General features: G+C 33.7%; 2 protein-coding genes across 2 annotated transcripts; one reads left to right on the forward strand and one right to left on the reverse strand.

Moving 5' to 3' along the window:
* Positions 1-3,173: 3,173 nt before the first annotated feature.
* Positions 3,174-8,836, reverse strand: LOC123899609 (dihydroorotate dehydrogenase (quinone), mitochondrial). The gene is made up of 11 exons (XM_045950783.1): positions 8,335-8,836; positions 7,607-7,689; positions 7,018-7,341; positions 6,551-6,806; positions 4,696-4,776; positions 4,492-4,599; positions 4,379-4,408; positions 4,120-4,257; positions 3,897-3,934; positions 3,687-3,786; positions 3,174-3,598 (listed from the first exon to the last, which is right to left on the reverse strand). The coding sequence occupies exons 1-11, from the start codon at positions 8,467-8,469 to the stop codon at positions 3,524-3,526; spliced, it is 1,368 nt and encodes a 455-aa protein (XP_045806739.1). The 5' UTR covers positions 8,470-8,836; the 3' UTR covers positions 3,174-3,523.
* A 1,627-nt stretch (positions 8,837-10,463) lies between these two features.
* On the forward strand, positions 10,464-16,294 carry LOC123901441 (anthranilate synthase alpha subunit 2, chloroplastic-like). The gene is made up of 11 exons (XM_045951631.1): positions 10,464-10,889; positions 10,974-11,158; positions 11,235-11,424; positions 12,262-12,413; positions 12,892-13,007; positions 13,110-13,356; positions 13,445-13,501; positions 13,723-13,875; positions 15,026-15,106; positions 15,359-15,445; positions 15,679-16,294. The coding sequence occupies exons 1-11, from the start codon at positions 10,778-10,780 to the stop codon at positions 16,000-16,002; spliced, it is 1,704 nt and encodes a 567-aa protein (XP_045807587.1). The 5' UTR covers positions 10,464-10,777; the 3' UTR covers positions 16,003-16,294.
* The last annotated feature ends 1,446 nt before the right edge of the window (positions 16,295-17,740 follow it).

Consider the following 17,740-nt stretch of genomic DNA (forward strand, 5'->3'; position numbering starts at 1 on the left):
ACATTAATTTTTGTTTTTGTTAGAGCCAACCGTATTGTTCATTGACGAAATTACCCCTCTATTGTTGGCCGCTTGCAGACGGCTCTATCATTAGATTAGATTAGATGACCATTTGTCAATATTATTTATTTATTTATTTATTATTTTCACAAAACAAATACTACCATTATTTGATTTATTTTTTGTTTAACTTAACCAATAATTCTTTTTCTTTTGGACATGGAATAATTCGTTTTATTTTTTATTTATTTTTGATGAAGGGAATAATTCGTTTGTTGCACAGTCTCAAATCATTAATCAATATTGTTTTACTTTAAGGTAGGATTGCAAGTCACACACTATGTATGTTAATGTTGCTTCGTACCAAAACAACGTATTTCCATCATGTAGCCATGCCCATCAGTTCCAATTATTATCCATTAAGGAGGAACTAGATGGATCAATAGTATGATAAATAAATCAATTAAAGATATTATTAATATTAAATCTGCATTTCAGCCGGTTTATTATTACACTATTGTTTATAGAAGCGCGTTAATATATGTACTTAATAGAATATAGTACAAGACATAACAACATAGAATAAATATTTAAGATATTGAAAAAATTTTATGTTTTACGATATTTTGTGGACAAAAGGTTCTTTTAGTATTGTACACAACTTGTGTAGAGGACAACAAGTTGTCCCATGATTCGATGGAAGAATTTTAGCTTTGGGTCCCTGTTTGTTCAGCACCAAAAACAGTTTTAAAATGAAACACAGTACAATTGAAGTTGTTTTATCTAGTCCCTTATTTTTTAGCAAATCAAACATATCTTTAGTGGTACTAATTTCGGTCAAAAAAAAATCGTCGGATAAACAAGATGACATTTCTCCTTTCAATTAAATTTTCACTGTACACAAAAATAGAAATTATTTTTCCTTCAATTTAAATGATTAATTTTATAGAAGCAAAATCAAGTCAAGTCATTTCATCAATGATTAATACATATGATTAATACATATGATCAACCTAACAAATTTAACAATTTTTTTTTGTCAAAAAAAAAAAAAGCCTAACAAATTTAACATGAAAGTTTCTAAAAGGAAAATAAGAAAAGATGTAGACAATATTTGATTATGACACCAAAATTCAAAATATTCTCTCGTAGCCCAATAGTGCCATATACTGGCAATGAAAATACTGATACAAATTATAGTGTGTGATGGATATAATAATTATGTTTGATAAAAGGTAGGGGAAAAATGTAAAAAAAATGATAATTAAATAATATATATATATATTCTTAAAATGATTAATAAATGATATTTATTTTTATGTGTGAATATAATACGATTAAATGGTATTTATAAATGTTTTAACCATATTTTTCTTATCATCAACCATCCATCACTCCCAACTAGTAGAATATGCTCACCAATGAGTGAAAGTTCTCGATTTTTGGAGGAACTTTTAGCTTCCACAACACAGCAGTTTCCAATCCTCACCATTATGCACTATTAACTGGTTTTTTTCTTATTAGGGGTGTGAAGAGAGAACATGAAAAGGGGACGGTACAAGTAGGCATGACAATCGGGCGGGGCGGGGGCGGGTTTTGCCCTCCCAACCCAAACCCATAAAGTTCGGGTTTCCCCAAACTCATCCCAAATTCGAGCGGGGATGAAAAGTATAACCCCAAACCCATACCCAACGAGGATCGGGTATCCCAACGGGTTTCGGGTATCCTTGTTACGCCTCTTTCCACATGAATTTATATTGCATTTTAGTATTTTTTTTTTATTAGAAAAAAATGGTTAAATGTCCAAAATTATTTTCTCTCAACAATATTTTTTAAAATAAAGAAAGAAATAGAGAAAATGGTTTGTTTAATACTCAAATTAAAAATAAAAAATAAACATATGAATGTAATTTAAGAGATTGTTTAAGTGATTTTAATTTAAAAGAGATGAAATCTAATTTTTAGTATAAGTGAGGCGGGTTCGGCGACGGGTTCGGGGTGGGTATCAATGCACCCATTACCCGCCCCAACCCCATCTTTTGAAATTGGGGAAAACCCAAACTCGAACCCAAACCCAGTCAACTCGAGTTTTCCCTGTCAAAACAGGTACCCACAAGTATGAGTTTTATTGTCATGCCTACAATACAAGTGCATTGCACCTTAACATTTGTCTGCCCTTTTTCTTTTGATAGATAAATTATAACATTGTAGGGACGCAATAAGAAGCTGACACTCTTACGGACTGTTGGATCCTCTCCTACCTTTTATTAATATTTTCTTATTTTTAAATTCAACTGTTGGTTAACTCGTAAACAAATTTTATAGTCGAAAAGAAAGAAACGGATGAGTGATTGACTAAAATGAAGGTATAATAAGCATGAGAGAAAAGGTAAAAAATGATTCAAATCACTCTCTTTACATTCCCGGTGTCTATTTCTATAAGCATTTTATATGTACAAAATATCGCCGACTTCATCAATGACCAATCACCGCTGATTTTTACCTTTAGCAGAATCTCTACTTCCGACCACATTTTTTCCATATGAAAATCTTGAACTCAAGATCTTGATATTCAAATATAGTTCCACTAACATCAATGTACTAAGATATTCAAATATAGTTCCATCAAATGTAGTGTTGGCACAACCTCATCTATTCTAACAAGAAACTGTTGTTTCTTTTTTAGTTGTCGAGTCCAATCATTAAACTATTATTATTGTAAGAATACTCTTTCTTTATGGGCATTATATATTCAGCACTGTTTACCATTCCTTTATCACCATTATTCTACACACACATTGCCTTTTCTCCATTTCACTTCATTGTTTTTCCCTTTTAAAATTGAAACAAATCAATCATTCTTTATAGATTCGTTTGCTGTTATGATTTTTTTTTTACAAGTTCTTATATATTTTTTTTAAAAAAATTTAACCTTTATCTATATGGTTAGTGTCACTTTCAACTAGCCCTAAAAATGCAGCATGACCCTTTGAGAGAAAACCGACACTCGCGATCTCATTCAACTCAAAGAACTAGTCTATACAATTACACACAGAAGAAACTCAAGCGTTAAACTCCTTAAGACAATCAACAATATGACTCGTAGTAAATTAGATACTATTTCAATCCAAAATCAACACAACATCACTTCAAATTGAATATACACAAATAAATTTAGAGTAGCCCTTGACGGCATATTGATAGGTTTATCTCCTTAACTTTATGCTCCATAATTTGATTATTTATGGGTTTATGATACACAAGAATTTCTCAATGATTTGACAGTTTATTGCCAAACAATCATCACTCTAAAACAAAAAATGCCTGAAATCGCCTAAAAAAAACTCTTCACTTATACAATTCGGAACACGTGGCCAAACCCATTTAAATTAAATAACAATAAGAGAAAAGTACATATAAAGTAAAGCAAAAGAAATGCAAATTTGGCATGGCCAAAAAAAGAACATTGCTACACCTATAATGATATTATGCTTCCTTACAGCAATTCAAACACGGATCGATCTCATCTGCAATCTGCACCAACTGCATCAAGGATGGATTTGAAACCATCTTTTTCCAAGCATGCAGCTAGTTCAGCCTAAAACCAATTGAATCCAAGAATGAGAACTATGGTGCATGCATATACATTACAGAAACATGTGTAAAGTGTATGAATAGTATGATACCTTTATTTGAGGAATAAGTGCGGGTCCACCATAAGCAAATGCTGTATAAAGCTGAACAAGAGTTGCTCCAGCTCTTATTTTCTTGTACGCATCCTCGCCACTGAATAGCACAAGGGTCAGAAATTATTGTATAATTTGCTTGCATTTTTAGATGATAAGAGGAATACTAATATACGGTAATGAATGGGTGACGAAACGTGTAGTTTTTACCTGCTAATGCCCCCACATCCGATCAAAGGAATCCTGCCCTGATAAACATGAATTGACAGCCATGTTGTTAGTTAGGCGTGAATAACATGCATAAGCAAATCGTGACAAAGAAGAGCATTATGAACTGGAAAGTGCATATTAAATCTAAAATTAAATGCTGAAATTAATGAACAATGAAAGTGCTTAACTAAATGACAATATCATATAAAAACAACAAATGTACCCTTGTCAAGATATACATCTCCTTCAAGATATTGGTAGAGAGATTGAAGAGAGGCTTCCCACTCAAGCCACCAGTTTCTGAGGCCAATGGATTTTTATTGACAGGATCGGGTCTTGAAATAGTTGTATTTGATATAATCTAGAAATAATTAATAAATAAATGGATAAATAAATTAAGAGTAAATGAAGTGAAGATTTTCACAATTTAAAGCTTTTTCGTCATGCCACAATTTTAAATTAGTGGTGAAGTAGAGAGATACCAATCCATCCAAGTGAAGAGCCAAAGCAACCTACAAACAGATATAAATTGTTATAGAGCATATGAGATGATGGAGATAGGATAAAAAATACATGAACCTCTAAACATGCTTACTGCAGCAATATCTTCAAGGTCTTCTTTTGACAAATCTGGTGCAATTTTTACCAGCAAAGGAGGGGGACCCTCCTCACCCCATTGCATTTCATCACGTGCAGCCTGAACCTTCAGAAGAAAAGCAAATTTTTCTACAGTCAACATTTTGAGCATCAACATGAGATAGATACACATACACATAAAGGTTCACATTATAATTTCTACCTTCTTCACAAGATCCTTCAATTGCTTTCTTCCTTGAAGCATGCGCAAGCCAGGGGTATTGGGTGATGAAACATTAATCACCTAGAAAAGGATAAAACATTTAGCTGGAACGAATCGCCTAAAATAAGTACTAAATAGTTTTGTACTTATAAGCTTAAGATATTAATGGAGAGATTAAATAAGATGGCTTCTGGAAAAATTGAGATGTATTCCCTCAGATCATAAATATTAATGAGTGGAAAAGATATTTTGAAATAAGATGGCTTCTGAAAAAGATATTTTTTCCGCGGTGCTTCTTTTAAGGTTTTATCCAAACTGACTCTATATAATAAATTCACAAGCAAATTGCCTACACAAATTTTCTCACTTTGCTAAACCAACAATCTCTTTTTTTTTCTAGTTATTTCGTTCTCTATTTCTATTTGAGAGAATCTTTAGGAAAAGCAAAAAATTTCCGTCGAGCTAAAAAAATATGTCGATGTTTCTAGTAAACTAAAAAAATCGTTTAATAGCTATTTTGCTCCAATCTCTCCTATCCAAAAGAAATAAAAAAAAATGGATGATTTAGTTACAATGAGCCATGGACAATAGAGATGGCAACACCCTTGAATTCTTGAAACAGACATCTATTGATAATCAAAGAGAACTTGAGCAATCGTTTCGCCCACACCATGTTTTGAAGGATGTGGAATCCCTCCCATGGCAGATTTCCATCTTCAATCCATAGTGAACTTTCTTTTTCAATTAAAAGAAATTGGCTGAAGCATTTCTTTTGAGTGGCGTTTAAACAAACCAAAAACAGGGCAGACCCAAATGGACTTGGATATTTTTAGCATTTTTATTTTGTCCAGCTATCTCAGATCAAAGTTTCCTATGATAGATTTCTTGTTCTCAAGTCAAATCAGTTGTGATTGGTAGAACACCGGTACACCACTTCGCCAAAACAATGTTATTTGCTTGGGAATTCAGAAGTGTTTGAGATATTATATTAGCAATAGTCATCATCAGATGTTCTCCTAATGGATTAAGCTTTTAAGATAATTCTTCATGTGGTTGGAGCGAGTTACTTGAATAAGTAGTCGATAGTTAAATCAATGATGAGCTGTTGCCGCCATTCTAACTTGGCTCTTTTAATGTTTGATTGACAATTTGAAAAAATAATCATCTCTATTCTGTGCCAATTTTTTGCTTCATGACGAAAAGAGGTCAAATATCTATGCCTTGGATAGATTAGTGCTCAAACAAAACAAGATAGGACTATAAATGAACCATTAATAGAAAAGATGATAGAGTCGTGCCTTAAGGTGATTTGTAATGAATCAAAAATAGTAGTAAAAAAGAGAAAGAATATCCCAATAGATAGAAGAGGAAGACCAAGAAAAATTGCATGTTGAACTGCTAAACAAGATTCAGATTCAAGAAAGGCATTACAGCATATCTTTTTGACCATTGTAGCCGACTCACCTAATAGAAAAATGGTTTTGTTGTACACGGCATGTTTATTCCAATGGACCATACATTGTCAAAGTTCATTATTGATCTATAGTATAAAGTATATAAATGATTTAGTGACAAATCAAATTTTGTTATGTAATGAAATGCAAATATCTTTTGATTAAAAATATAATTGCAACAGATACATGTCAAACACAACAAACAAGGAAAGTTTACCAACTATATTGATCATATCTATCTAATCTAATTGCGTGGAGAAAGTCACAAGCACGGAAAAGGTGTATAACATTTTTTTATATCCTGCACTCAATCATACCAGGATAAGTTGCGGCACATTAATTTTCTATCTTGCCTATGTTCTTTTATAACTATAGGATATATATTAGAAGAGAATACTTACCAAATAATCAGCAAATTGGGACAATGTATGTACTCCTTGAACATAATCTGCTGCAGCATCTTCACTTGTCTTGTTCTTGCCAAGATTGACACCAAGAATACCAGGGCCAGCTTTTCCACCATGTTTGACTTCATTATTTGAATTCGTTGAAGTGCTAGAAGTTTCATCTAGTTTCCTCTTACCATGCTGAACACCGAGCCGTTTTGCAACAGCAACAATCCCCTCACTATTAAAGCCACATCTATTTATAACAGCGCTGCCGATTGAATTGAATAGGCTTAGAACAATGTAGATTAAAATAGACGAACTTTAAAAAAGTACAAACTATCAAAAGTAACGACTTTCACGCTTACAACAACCTTTTGCAGTGTTATGAAATGATAGGAAAAATTAAAAGGAAAAGATGAAATAGAAGCAATCTATTAAAAGGGAGCAGAAGAATAAAGAAATAAATGAGAAATTCTTACCCTTCATTTCGCAACCTGAACATTCGAGGCTTTGGATTGCCATCCTGAGGGACAGGAGTAACAGAGCCAACTTCTACAAAGCCAAAGCCCATACCAAGTAAGCCATCCACAGCCTCGGCGTTTTTATCAAAGCCTGCAGCAAGACCTACTGGATTGGAAAACTTTCTTCCCCAAACCTCTAACCCTAAGATTGATGGATCGGGCCTCTTCTCCCTTGGAACCCAACAACGAGCTGCAGCTGAGACCGCTAGTTTGTGTGCAAACTCGGCATCCATCAAAGCGAACAAGGGATTCACGAGTTTTGTTGCTGAGAATAACCATCCACTGTAAAGAATATAGCTCAACATTGGATCAATCATTTCAAAGGTATGAATTTCATTTTTCAAATCAAGCATTATAAATAATATTTTTATAGTGTAATCACTTGAAAATTGTAGAAGACTACATATATAGTGAAAGAATCTGAATACATGTGATTTTTTCCCTTCGGATGAAAAAAAAAAAAAAAAGAAACAAAACAATATTTTAAAAGCACACTTGAAGAAGCAAATCGAAATGCATACAACACTCAAACTCCCAAATGAAGTACCAGAAAGTAGCTTCATCCACAGTACTCACATAAGCTCCACCAGCTATAACTAGGCCTAACGTGGCTCCTGTAAACAGTCTTCCCTGGCAATTCAAAATAAAAGATAGAAAGTTTAGATAAACTTCTCAACAACCATTTCAAGAAAAAGGAATATTAAAAGAATCTTAAACAGCCTTGAGTTCATAAACAACAATAGTACATTGTATTACTCGAGCTTGAAATAACCTTTGAACCTTGAGTTTTTCAAAAGTTCTTTCATTTCAGTTCATTATAAAACCCTATAAGCCTCTTGTAAGAATTATTTCATAAAATGAAGAACCATTAATTTATTTTGATCAAAAGCTCCGATGAGCAATTAGCTAATCCAAACTGGGTCAAAAGTATACTACCACAGAAGTTAAAAAACAAAGCTTTAACATGTCATAATAACTAGATCACACTACATAATTGTTCTTAGATATGTTAACATATAAGTTATCTCTAAAAGATCTTCCGATTCATTAACACACCAAATTACTCACTGCATTTGTTAATACCATAATGCTAAATGAATTGACCATCTTTCAAGCCCAAAATTACCTTAAAAATCCAATTTTGATCAAAAACTCAAAAACAAAGGAAGATAAACACGTAAAAATCCACTTTTTATTGAAAATCTCAAAAACAAAGGAATACAAACACATAAACAAAACAATGCATAATGTAACAAAAGGGATAAAAACACATACTTTTTTGGAATAGTAACCAATCTTAGGAGCATTTTCAGGTGCAGAAGAAAAACCTCTACCACTTGAAAATCGATTCAAAACTCCCCTTTTGAGAAAAACATCTCTGAGCAACTTTCTAGAAGACCATGCGGCCATTATTAGTACTCAATTATTCTCTGAACACCTTCAACGCAATAACACTCGCAAAAGGAATCCACAAAACACTTAAAAGAGGAATAAATACTACGAAATTCGCAAACTTTCGTTAATCAATAGCGTGAAAGGGTTTTAGTGGCGGCGCCAAAAAAGTAGAATCACTGTATTATAATGAAACGAATTTTTGCAATGAGTAGTAGTTTCAATGAAAGCGTTCGTATGAACTAAAATGCGGTGGTTCCGGAGAACAGACGACTGAGCCGTCGTAGGTTGAGCGGAGAGGTTTAGTAGCAAACGCCGAAAGGTGTTTTGCTTTTGGGTTTATAGAATAAAAAAATCCCTTTTCATTCCGCACCAAAACGACGTCGTAGAAGCCCGGGAATATATTTGTGGTTATTAATTAATTATTAATAATAACTAACTAAAGCCCAAATTAATGGAGAAAAATAAAATAATCAAAGGGTGCTATTATTAGCACCTCTGATTTTCCTACTACCATGTTTTCATTTTTTTTTAACTTATTCATTTTTTCTTTAATTTAAAAATTGCATATATGGAAGTTTATATTTATAGATCATTAAATTAATAAATTGGTTATTTGAAAATGGATAATGACAATTGACATATAGGAAGCTATACAACTATTTTTTATATATTCAAGTCACGGATAACATACATTTTATTCAGATGAAATTATAGATTTTATATCTTTATGTTTATATTTTAATAATGTCTAGTAAATTGTTTAAGTATCATAAATTTAATTATAAATAGATAAATAGGTACCACTAGCAATGAATTGATCTAAGAGATAAAAAGTTGAACTCTTGACTCTTACATATAATATAATCATATAATATACTTGTATATTATTTAGTATTAGTATGATTTTTCTAAACTCATTTTGGATAGATGAAGACATTCATACAATGTATTGAAGAAACGAGATCATGATTAGAAGTGAAAATACAAATGCATAGAACATAGATGTATTAAATACAATATTTTTAAGCTCGAAAACAATGATAATTTTTTAAATATGTTTTCCGTCTTCTCTCAATAACTTACTATTAACTTGATTTGCATGTTTTAATGGTAAATTCCGATAAATAGATCATCATTTACTCGTTTTATTTTAAAGTGAAAAGAAGTGAAAGTGAATTATGATCAATGAGAAGGTATAGGGTGCGTTTGATTTGCAAAAAAAATAAGGGATATGACAGAACAAAAATAGTTGTCTAGCGTTTGATTTAAAAAAGAAAAAAAGAACAGCACAAAAAAAATCACGGAGGAGAGGACAACTGTCTACTTTTTTGTTACCCACTAAAGTGGGGGACAACTTTTTGTCCAGCGGACAAATAAATGAAAATACGCTTTTTGTCCAGCTGATAATTGTCCTCTTCCTTCTTTTTATTCTCCAAACCCATATGCTCCCTTTTTTTCATTGCAATCTTATATGTTACTCAGTGCACTGCAATTCATGTCTATCACTATACACACAAATTCATGAAACAATATTCAAAAGATTAAAACTTTATGAAACCCAATTGATATAAAAGCATAAACCGGATAATGGGAAACTCCAAAATCCGTTTAAAACACATAATCAAAACCAAACATCAAAACCAACGAGAAAAATTCTTGACCCAACTTTCCCAATATCGTTAAAACAACGGAACCTGAGTAAGTGGACGCGATATCAAAGAGGAAGAAAGTGAGTGAGAGCTTGATATTACGAGGGAGGAAAGGGTATTACAGTAATTTTTGTATTTTTTTCTTGTCTTGTGCACTGATCATCAAACAGAGTACAATATAAAAAGTTGTCCTATAACTCAGTCAGTCACTTGTCCAGTACTGTTTTATCTAGTAACTATTCTTTTTCAGATCAAACACACCCATAAAGTAAATGATATCATATGGTGTCCTGTTTTTTCAAAAATGAGAAAATAAAAGATATTGACCACCTATATCAGAGCATCTTTAATGTTAAAACTAACAACCTCATTTTCAGTAGTAGAAAATATTGAGGGTGCAAATAAGATCTCCCAAAACCTAACGGATAGCCCAGCCCAAAACCAAATTAAACAGTGTTTGCGGTGGCGCACGCACGTGCAGCATTATCACCGCCGGCGCCGCAACTTCACTTGTCAACCAACTAACTCTATAAATACCTTTTCCTTTTCAGGACAAACAAAATATTCATTCAGTTTCAATGCGAACACTGTAACCGTACACTGCGAACACTTTCAAATTCGAAAATTCATTCACTGCGAACACTGTAACAGTACACTTGCGGCGCTGAACGGTGATGATGATGGAAGCTCTATCCCTGTCAACTCTTACTTTCCCAACCATCTCACTTTCCAGATCCAAGTCCAACTACCGTCCGATCAAATGCGCCGCTCAGTCTCTTCCTCTAGGTTATTACTCTCTCACTTCATTCAGCATTCACAGTTTATTATTTTTTTTATTGATGTTTGAAACGGTTTTTTTTTTTGGTTCAGTTGATAATGCAGATAAGTTTCTAGAAGCTTCTAAGAAAGGAAATGTGATTCCTCTATACCGTTGCATATTCTCCGATCATCTCACTCCGGTTCTTGCTTACCGGTGTTTGGTTAAAGAAGATGAAAGAGATGCTCCTAGCTTTTTATTTGAATCAGCTGAACCTGGTCTTCAGATTTCTAGTACTGTAAGCTACTTCTTAGTGGTTTTATTTTTATGATTTTGTTGCGAAAATGTGATTTGTTTTGTGTTGATTGTGTTAGGGAAGGTATAGTGTGGTGGGAGCTCAGCCTTGTATGGAAATTGTGGCAAAAGAAAATATGGTTACTATAATGGATCATGAGGAAGGGCGAAAGACAGAGGAGATTGTGGTTGATCCGTTGGTGATTCCTCGTAGGATCATGGAGAAATGGACGCCTCAACTTATCGATGATCTTCCTGAAGCGTTTTGCGGTATTTGAAATGAACTACTAGTTGATATTTATTGTATAATCTTATAATGCCATGATATTTCTGTTTGTTGCGCTTCCGTGTGTGTGTGTGTGTGTGTATGCGAGCATGCATGTCTTGAAGTTGATGGGTTCAATATGGTGGACTGGTACTTGAAAATCACCCCAAACACTAATGATGATTAATGACACATCATAGAAGTAGAAGCTCACAATCCTTCTCGTTTTTATATATAGTCGAGACTTTAGACAGTGATTTGATTGATGTTAGTTCGATAAAAATAAAGAAAACTGAATATAGGTTGAGTTTTGAGGCACACACATTTGTTTTCCCTTGTTTTTGACAAACAGGAACCGATCAAGTTACTATCTTAGTTGTGACGAATGGAATTGTGAACTTCTAATTTCAGGACGGTGTCTGATGTCATTGGAGTTTCGAATGATTTTCAAATACTCGACTACAGTGGACCACCTATCAACAGTGATCCTAAGTAGAATTTGACCTTAAAATTTTGTAGTGTATGAAAAGCCGGATTTACTGGTCATGCTTTGCTCACTTCCTTTCTTTCCTTTTTATTTTTTATTTAATGTTGAGTGCAATGAGTGGACTATACATTCACAAAGTGAATACTGGTTATATTTGATTTTTTATTTTCAACTTCTAAGTGAACCTTCACATGCCAAATTAAAAATGAAATATTCCATATTACTTTCTTCGTCTAGAGCAGATTTTTGTTCACTTCAACTTTTGAGAAGAAAATGAATATTTGATGGATGGACCTGAACGATTTTATTATAAATTTCATGTTGTGTTTGACTGGGTGCCGTTTTCTTTTTGCAGGTGGTTGGGTAGGTTATTTCTCGTATGATACAATGCGCTATGTAGAAAAGAAGAAACTTCCCTTTGCTAATGCCCCCTTTGATGACAGAGGCCTTCCTGATGTTCATCTGGGCCTTTATGATAATGTGATCGTGTTTGATCATGTTGAAAAGGTACTTTTGTATTTATCATGTGCTATCCAAATAAGTTTGCTTGCTTGTTTTATATTCAAGAAAGTTCTGCTTCATTTTGTCAAAAAAAAAAAAGGTTCTGCTTCAATACATGACTTATTTAACATATTCAGGATAATAATACTTGTTGGTAGACAGTTGAGTGGCATGTTTCATTCTCTCCTACTGTGTGTGTGTGTGTGTGCGCGCGCGTGCGCTACACAAGTAACTGGTCATTCAGCTGAAAAAACAAAGACAATTTATCTAAACTTGTGAACTGACATAAATTAACACATTTCAAATGTTAACTATTGCTATCAACATGTTTAGTATGAATTCCCTAAAAAAGATGTTGAATATGAAAGTCATGATGCCAAACAATTGGCAGATATTAATACTGATTATACTATTATCTGAGAGCATTTACCATTTTGGTCCTGAAGAATATTTCAATTTTTTTATTTGATTTTGTTTAACCCAGAAAGCATATGTGATTCATTGGGTTCGGTTAGATCGATATTCTTCTGCTGAGGAAGCCCTCAATGATGGAATGGACAGGCTGGAAACACTAGTATCTAGGGTGCATGATATAATAACGTGAGTAAACTGTTTTTTCCCATTTTATATATTGGTTTGACATTTCAATTCAATGGTTGTTCAGTTTCATTTCTGTATCTACATTATAGTTTTCAATTTCAGCCCAAGGCTGCCTGCAGGTTCAATAGAGTTATTCACTCGTCTCTTTGGTCCTAAACTGGAGCTGTCAAACATGACAAATGAGGAATACATGAACGCGGTATTGCAGGCTAAAGAGCACATACTTGCTGGTGACATTTTTCAAATTGTCTTAAGTCAACGGTTTGAGCGCCGAACATTTGCAGACCCTTTTGAAGTCTACAGAGCTTTGAGAATTGTTAATCCTAGTCCATACATGACTTATTTGCAGGTTTGCCAATTTCGCCTGATTTAGTTTTTTTTTTCTTTTCCAAGTATGCATTCAAAGTTTAACTTGTTGAAATACATACTGGTGTTAGGCCAGAGGGAGTATATTGGTTGCTTCAAGTCCAGAAATACTTACACGGGTGAAGAAGGTAACCTTGTGCAACAATTAACAAAGAATAGGCTTTATCATTTAAATTTTTGTCCCAGCATATCAATAATTTTCGTATGATTATAGACTTATAGTTGGCCCTGTTCTTGTTCATTGCCCCTTTTTAAAATATCTTCCATTTTACTAGGCATCTCATTAACATTATGAATATCATTCTAGATCCAACAAATTTTAATAGCCATTTCATATCTTTGTTGGCAGGGAAAAATCACCAATAGGCCCCTTGCTGGGACTGTTAGAAGAGGGAAAACACCAAAAGAAGATATAATGTTGGAGAAAGATCTTTTGAATGATGAAAAACAATGCGCAGAGCACAGAATGCTAGTTGATTTGGGGAGAAACGATGTTGGAAAGGTAGATTGTTTTCAATTCTAGGCTTATTATCTGTTTATTTTGTAGAAAACTGTTGCTTTATAAAGGTTCGTTTGAAACACTGGATCTAAATCCAAACAAAAATGTCATGAAAAGAGATGAAAATGAAAGACCGCCTCACACGAATAATAGTTAACATTACTTTCAGACTCTTAAACCATTCATAACTGAAATTCGTTGCGGCTCACAAACGCTGCCAAAAATTAGTGTACTCATACACATACATATTGGTAGTGTATTATGTCAGTGGAGTGTTTTACTGTGAGACTGAGACGTGAGAATAACATTTCTTGACCATTGGATCTTACATGGATGGTCAAAAATTCCTTAAATGGTCGCTTTAAAAGGTTACTGTCTGTGTTCTGATTCTGAGCACATGTGCAGGATTTATGATCAAGAGTGGTTCTTCTCATTATATCACATATCTAATTTGATGTTTGATATTAACCTATATAGAGCTTACCTTTACTGTTTACTATCTATATTTTCGGCCATCCCATTTGGCTGCTTAAATTGTTTAGTCGTGTTTATTTATCTTGAATGAGAGGTATGCCCCCCCTCCCCCCTGAAAGCCCCTTAGGGTTGTTCTGACATGTTTTTGTTAGCTCTAAGATATATTAATTATTCACCACTGAATTTTTTAGTGTGCAATATTCGTCTTCTAGGGTGATTTGTTGACCCTTTAGGATAGTTTCATCAAACTCCACGAAATGCCGATGTAAATCATTTAGACTTTATAAGATTGATTGATGCATGATAATTTCCTTTTCTTAATTTTCATAAAATGCCTCTCAAATATAATATATAAATTAGATAATATCAGAGTATTTATCTTCAACACAAGATCTTGATTTTTACAATAAAAAAGGAATTTTATCAATAGGCTTTTGGACGACAAAGGTCATTGTTTGATAGGTACATAGCCAAAGTTCAATAGAATGCACCTTGAAGGAGTCAAAAGTTCATAATGGTAACTATCGTATAATTGCATATATGCTGTGTTGATATGCATTCCATAGCTGCTTCACTGTTTGGTTATGTATGATCCTAACTGTGTTATACTTTTAGGAGATTGTGTGAGCTGCTTAATGCTTTTTTTTTATGTTGTAACCATTGTTGTGCTGATATGCAGGTCTCCAAACCCGGTTCTGTTCAAGTTGAAAAACTTATGAACATTGAGCGGTATTCCCACGTTATGCATATAAGCTCTACCGTAAGTTCTTTAATGCAAATTATAATGATAATTTAGAATAAATAAATAGGTGTACGTGTATATATACTCTTTCCTTAAATTTTCATATTTTCAACTATATAAATTTTCATTTACCTTGCAATTTCCACTATTGCAGCCAGAAACTAGAATAATATGGAAGCTAGTGAGCTCTAGTCCCTTCTAATTTTACTGGACTCCATTTAGTTCAAAAGCTTATCTTTGGATAATAAAAAATTGTGCCTGTCTTTGCAGGTCACTGGGGAGTTATTAGATGGCTTAACAAGCTGGGATGCATTGCGGGCTGCATTACCTGTCGGTACAGTTAGCGGAGCACCAAAGGTAAATTATAACCTACATTTTTTTATTGGCTCTTCTTCCTTGTGTAGTTTCTGATATCATCAGCACTTCCCTTCAGTTCTGAAATCTATTGTGTTGGATAAATGGGGATTGTTAAGAAAAAAGGTGGAGCTAGAGGTTATCAATTACACTTGTCCCTAAGCATTCTGCTAGATTCAGTCTTTGTTTGATTTCTTTGTTCATAAATAGTTCTCATCAGCTGTGCTGTAAAACAGGTGAAAGCCATGGAGTTGATTGATCAGTTGGAAGTTGCAAGACGTGGGCCATATAGTGGCGGTTTTGGAGGCATATCTTTTTCTGGTGATATGGACATTGCCCTCGCGTTGAGGACAATAGTTTTCCCCACTGATACTCGCTTTGATACAATGTACTCCTATAAGGATGTGAACAAACGCAGAGAATGGATTGCCCATCTCCAGGCAGGAGCGGGAATTGTGGCTGACAGTGATCCAGCCGACGAGCAAAGAGAATGTGAGAACAAAGCTGCAGGACTTGCACGTGCCATTGATCTTGCAGAATCTTCATTTGTTGACAAATGAATGATTTGGGTTTATCCATTATCCATGTTAATACTCTCTCTAGCTTTAAGTATAAGCAAAAAACTGCTTTTCAGATTCATTAATCATTCAATGAATATGAAAAGCGGTCTTTTGCTTATATTTGAAACTGCTTTTCAAAAAACTGCTTTTCAGATTCATCGATTAACAAAGTGATAAAGGTAAATTATGTTGTTGATGGACTTCATGGTTAATGGTGGTTTACTACTGTACACGTAATAATTGTACAATATCAATATCAATTTTTTTTTAAAACAATACAATATCATTATCATTGATGCTGAGCAAGAGTGGGATAGGAGCTAGGAAGAGGAAGATTAGGAAGTCGGCTAAAGTTTGAATAATGGATGGTAACTGTGGTATCATTCTCCATAAATAATAATAGGGTTAAATAAATGTTTGAGACCCTTACAAATATGTGACTTTTCAATATTGATCTCTATTATTATATTCTTTTTTTCTCCCCGGTGTTTTCACCCTTTGCCAGTTTGGTCCTTGTTATTAATTTTTTGTTGATTAGGAAGGATAACAGAAGTGCCATATAAATGCGCCATTGTGATGTTTTATTCTTCAGCACCCTAATTATTCCATCTTCTCCAACACCTCAATCCAAAAATTTCACATTCATTCACACCAAGAATTCAAAAAATCAAAATCAAGAAACTTTTTCATAGTCAACATAAAAATCCTATTTCCCCCAAAATTCACTCATACTTTAAACCAAAGAACAAAAAAAGCTTCTTCCCCCACAACAAAATCCATCTTCACCAGCAACAACCCCTTTCTAACAGTATCCCTCTCATCTTGTTAATCCCACAAGCCTAGCGCCACACCTCACTTCAAATGTTTTGTTTTTGTAGGCAACATTCTTGCAATAAAGCTCAAAGCAAACTATTTCTTCCTTCTATTTTCGGCTTTAAAATCCTTCCCTATATTTTTAATATTGTACTTTAAATACTTAAAGATTGAGTTTCATTCTTAGATCAGGATCAAACTCGGATATCATGATTTGCAGTGGATCGCATATGAATCAAACTCATCTATCGGAAATCAAACTTTATTCATACCATCACAACAACACAAAATTATCATCATCACACAGGATAATGCAAAAAAGACGTAGAATAATAAATCACTACTGGAAAGCGAGAAAAATTGCGTGCAATTTAGTAGTGAGACCGAGACGCATGAAGCACGAAGGTAAAACTGTGGGACTATTGCTCATTTTATAGTTACAAAGGTAGCATGAAAATATTGTATGTGGCTTTTATTTTATTTTTTGGTATCAGTGGGAGTTTGAAAGGTAATAAATAGCCAGAATGCTCAAGCACAACTCTCATTTATACAAGTAAAAAGGATGATCTTGTGACCTGTTTTCCATGGTTTTAGAAAAATAAAAACAGAACTGTGGTTTAGCTCAAAATACCAGTGAAACCGGTACAAAAAGGAGAGAAAACCGATATCCACTTTGGCGTTGAGTTTGTCTGAGATCAAACGATGTCCATTACATTACTTAGTACTTGCATTATAACATTAGACAAATTATTCAACCATATATGTTTGATAACTTGCTCCATGACCAAGACTTTTCCCTTTTCCATCCTGATACCTAATGTGCTTCACTGGATTCAATCAAGTGTCTTGTTTTTCGTTCTGTAATTTTAGCCAACATATAGAATAATAGAAACCTCTTTCCACTTGTTATTGATTGAGCTTTGTT

The sequence above is a fragment of the Trifolium pratense genome, linkage group LG1, assembly GCF_020283565.1.
Source record: "Trifolium pratense cultivar HEN17-A07 linkage group LG1, ARS_RC_1.1, whole genome shotgun sequence".
Classification (NCBI taxonomy): Eukaryota; Viridiplantae; Streptophyta; class Magnoliopsida; order Fabales; family Fabaceae; genus Trifolium; species Trifolium pratense.

What these genes read in the sequence shown, in the direction of transcription:
- LOC123899609 (XM_045950783.1), bottom strand. Translation starts at nt 8,469, where the DNA reads ATGGCCGCATGGTCTTCTAGAAAGTTGCTCAGAGATGTTTTTCTCAAA. An exon ending in TTGGTTACTATTCCAAAAAA is followed by an intron (nt 7,690 to 8,334) that starts GTATGTGTTTTT and finishes TTGAATTGCCAG; the next exon opens with GGAAGACTGTTTACAGGAGC. An exon ending in TGAAGGATCTTGTGAAGAAG is followed by an intron (nt 4,600 to 4,695) that starts GTAGAAATTATA and finishes TTTCTTCTGAAG; the next exon opens with GTTCAGGCTGCACGTGATGA.
- LOC123901441 (XM_045951631.1), top strand. Translation starts at nt 10,778, where the DNA reads ATGATGATGGAAGCTCTATCCCTGTCAACTCTTACTTTCCCAACCATC. An exon ending in TCTTCCTGAAGCGTTTTGCG is followed by an intron (nt 11,425 to 12,261) that starts GTATTTGAAATG and finishes TTCTTTTTGCAG; the next exon opens with GTGGTTGGGTAGGTTATTTC. An exon ending in CATACATGACTTATTTGCAG is followed by an intron (nt 13,357 to 13,444) that starts GTTTGCCAATTT and finishes TACTGGTGTTAG; the next exon opens with GCCAGAGGGAGTATATTGGT.